The 3,196-nt window shown below is 45.8% G+C and overlaps 1 protein-coding gene across 1 annotated transcript; it reads left to right on the plus strand.

The window, feature by feature from the left end:
* Positions 1–408: 408 nt before the first annotated feature.
* GAI1 (DELLA protein GAI 1) lies at positions 409–2,675 on the plus strand. The gene has a single exon (NM_001254019.2). It carries the CDS (start codon positions 657–659, stop codon positions 2,226–2,228), a length of 1,572 nt encoding a protein of 523 aa, NP_001240948.1. The 5' UTR covers positions 409–656; the 3' UTR covers positions 2,229–2,675.
* The last annotated feature ends 521 nt before the right edge of the window (positions 2,676–3,196 follow it).

Genomic DNA, 3,196 nt, shown 5'->3' on the forward strand with positions numbered 1-3,196 from the left:
TGCGTGTACTTAATTTAAGCTTTTAACGGCAGTAACAATGAAGTATTAGCGGCGCGCAGCGGTATAAAATAAAATAAACTCACAAAGTCCAAACATATTTTTCCCATATTGAATCTTTTTTCTCTTTGAGAAATGTTAATATGTTATACTATTATCCTTCGCAAAAAAAAAAAAAGACTGGTATAACGTCAAAGCAAAGAAATAATTTAATCTTAATTAGATATTATTACATTATTCATTATTTCAAATAGTTAGTAAACTTAATTAAACAAGTAGCTAGGTTTTTTTTTACAAGCAGCAATAAAAAGTTATCTGTTAAATTAAGTAAAACACAAAAATGGAAACAAAGTAAAACACAAATATGAATCTTTTGGATCTTATCTGTTAGAGGAGGTTGCGTGGAGTTTCATTGGGGTTCGAGCTCGGTCACGAGCGTTTTCCCCTTTTCGTTTTGTGAAATATTTTTATTCTGAGGACATTAAAAAAAGAAGAAGAAAGTATTGTACTTATAGTATATAATAATTGGTTGATATTTGGGGGCGAGTGATGTGCGAAGTGAGGGAGATGCAGTAGAATAGTAATAGTGGTAACAAAAGGCAACAGAGAACAGAAGAGAAAGGAAAAGAGAGGGTTTGGTGAGTTACCCAAGAGAAAGGATGAAGAGAGAGCGCCAGCAGCTTGGTTCCAACGCAGGAACCTCAAGCTGCGGTTATTCAAGCGGAAAATCGAATCTTTGGGAGGAAGAAGGAGGCATGGACGAGCTTCTTGCAGTGGTGGGTTACAAGGTGAGGTCATCGGACATGGCGGAAGTGGCGCAGAAGCTGGAGCGTCTTGAGGAAGCCATGGGAAATGTCCAAGATGACCTCACGGACCTTTCAAACGACGCCGTTCATTACAACCCTTCCGACATCTCCAACTGGCTCCAAACCATGCTTTCCAATTTTGACCCTCTCCCCTCCGAGGAGCCCGAGAAGGACTCCGCCTCGTCGGACTACGATCTCAAGGCTATTCCGGGGAAAGCAATCTATGGAGGTGGTAGTGACGCGCTACCAAACCCTAAGCGCGTGAGAACCGACGAGTCAACGCGCGCGGTGGTGGTCGTTGACTTGCAGGAGAACGGGATCCGCCTCGTGCACAGCCTCATGGCGTGCGCGGAGGCGGTGGAGAACAACAACCTCGCCGTGGCGGAGGCGCTGGTGAAACAGATCGGCTTCCTCGCCTTGTCACAGGTCGGAGCTATGAGGAAAGTCGCAACCTACTTCGCCGAAGCGCTCGCGAGGCGAATCTACAGAGTCTTCCCTCAGCAGCACTCCCTCTCGGATTCTCTACAGATTCACTTCTACGAAACTTGTCCTTACCTTAAGTTCGCGCACTTCACCGCAAACCAGGCGATTCTCGAAGCGTTTCAAGGGAAAAATCGCGTTCACGTGATTGATTTCGGAATCAACCAGGGGATGCAGTGGCCGGCACTGATGCAAGCCCTTGCGCTTCGCAACGACGGCCCTCCGGTTTTCCGGCTAACCGGAATCGGACCGCCGGCGGCGGACAACTCCGACCACCTCCAGGAGGTAGGGTGGAAGCTCGCGCAGCTGGCGGAGAGGATCCACGTGCAGTTCGAGTACCGCGGCTTCGTCGCAAACAGCCTCGCCGATCTCGACGCCTCCATGCTGGATCTCCGAGAAGACGAGTCCGTGGCGGTGAACTCCGTCTTCGAGTTTCACAAGCTCCTCGCCCGCCCCGGCGCGGTGGAGAAAGTCCTCTCCGTCGTTCGGCAGATTCGGCCTGAGATCCTCACCGTCGTCGAGCAAGAAGCGAACCACAACGGACTGAGTTTTGTCGACCGGTTCACCGAGTCACTGCACTATTATTCAACTCTATTCGACTCGCTGGAGGGTTCGCCTGTGAACCCGAACGACAAGGCCATGTCGGAGGTTTACTTAGGGAAGCAAATCTGCAACGTGGTGGCGTGCGAGGGAATGGACCGCGTGGAAAGGCACGAGACGCTGAACCAGTGGCGGAACCGGTTCGGTTCGACCGGGTTTTCTCCGGTTCACTTGGGTTCGAACGCGTACAAGCAGGCCAGCATGTTGCTATCGCTTTTCGGGGGTGGGGATGGGTATAGAGTGGAAGAGAACAATGGGTGTCTCATGTTGGGATGGCACACTAGGCCCTTGATTGCCACCTCCGTGTGGCAACTCGCTACAAAATCGGTGGTTGCTGCTCACTGAGTCGACTCGCCGATTCCTCAGCCAGCTTTTTCTTTTTATTTTTTGTTTTAAATTAATTTCTAATCATGCCCACCGAAAAAAAGGAAAAAAAAAAGAAAAGAAGGGGAACTTGAGGGGGGATTGAGAGGTCAGTGTGTAATTGTGCTATGCTGAGCTGTGAGCACTGATTGCATGAGCCTGAGACCCACCATTGTCTATTTTCCTGCCCCAACTTATGTCTCTCTCCAACCCTTAATTTACTTATTTTGCATTTGCCGCATTTGTAAACCTTGATTTTATTTTACTTGGCTTTCTTTGGGGATGGGTTGGGTGGAAATCTCTTGTAATTTTTCAGGGTTGGGAAATCAAAAAGCTTAATGTGTATTTATTTATTATGGTTTAATTAATATATTAGTTGTATTATGTAGCTTGCTGGTGATATAATAAATTAGAATATATTTTTAGTGTTTCCTTTTATTTGAATTAAGTGATTTCTTGATGAATGGGATTGGTATGAGCCATCATTGTCAAATTAAGAATGATGGTAGCCCTCTTGTCTGGGCCATGGAGCCGGCTTTGATAGAATTGGTATGAAGACAAGTAACCAAAATGGAGAATCCGCGGCTAGTTGCATTGCATTAGCACGGATAAAGCACCTTACCTTATGTGGCATACATTTCAAGAGTTGAGTGATACACAGCATCAAAGTGGATGGAACTGTTACTGCAAAACGCATGTATTTTGCATAACAAAATTACTGCAATCTCAGTCTCAGTCGAGTCCCCCTTTTGTGTCAGACAGAGCTCTGTCATCAGAAAGTGAAAATTTTAAATTAAATTAAATTATAATTAAAAAAAAGGATCACCCACTTTAATGTCCAAGATCTTCCTAATGCTATTCCCCCCTAAAAAGTTTCACTTTTAATGGTTATTCCCTTTTAATTATTGTCCTGCAGATTGATTGCCAGCCTTTTTCCTCCTTTTCCAGTT

Source organism: Glycine max, chromosome 5 (genome assembly GCF_000004515.6).
Source record: "Glycine max cultivar Williams 82 chromosome 5, Glycine_max_v4.0, whole genome shotgun sequence".
Classification (NCBI taxonomy): domain Eukaryota; kingdom Viridiplantae; phylum Streptophyta; class Magnoliopsida; order Fabales; family Fabaceae; genus Glycine; species Glycine max.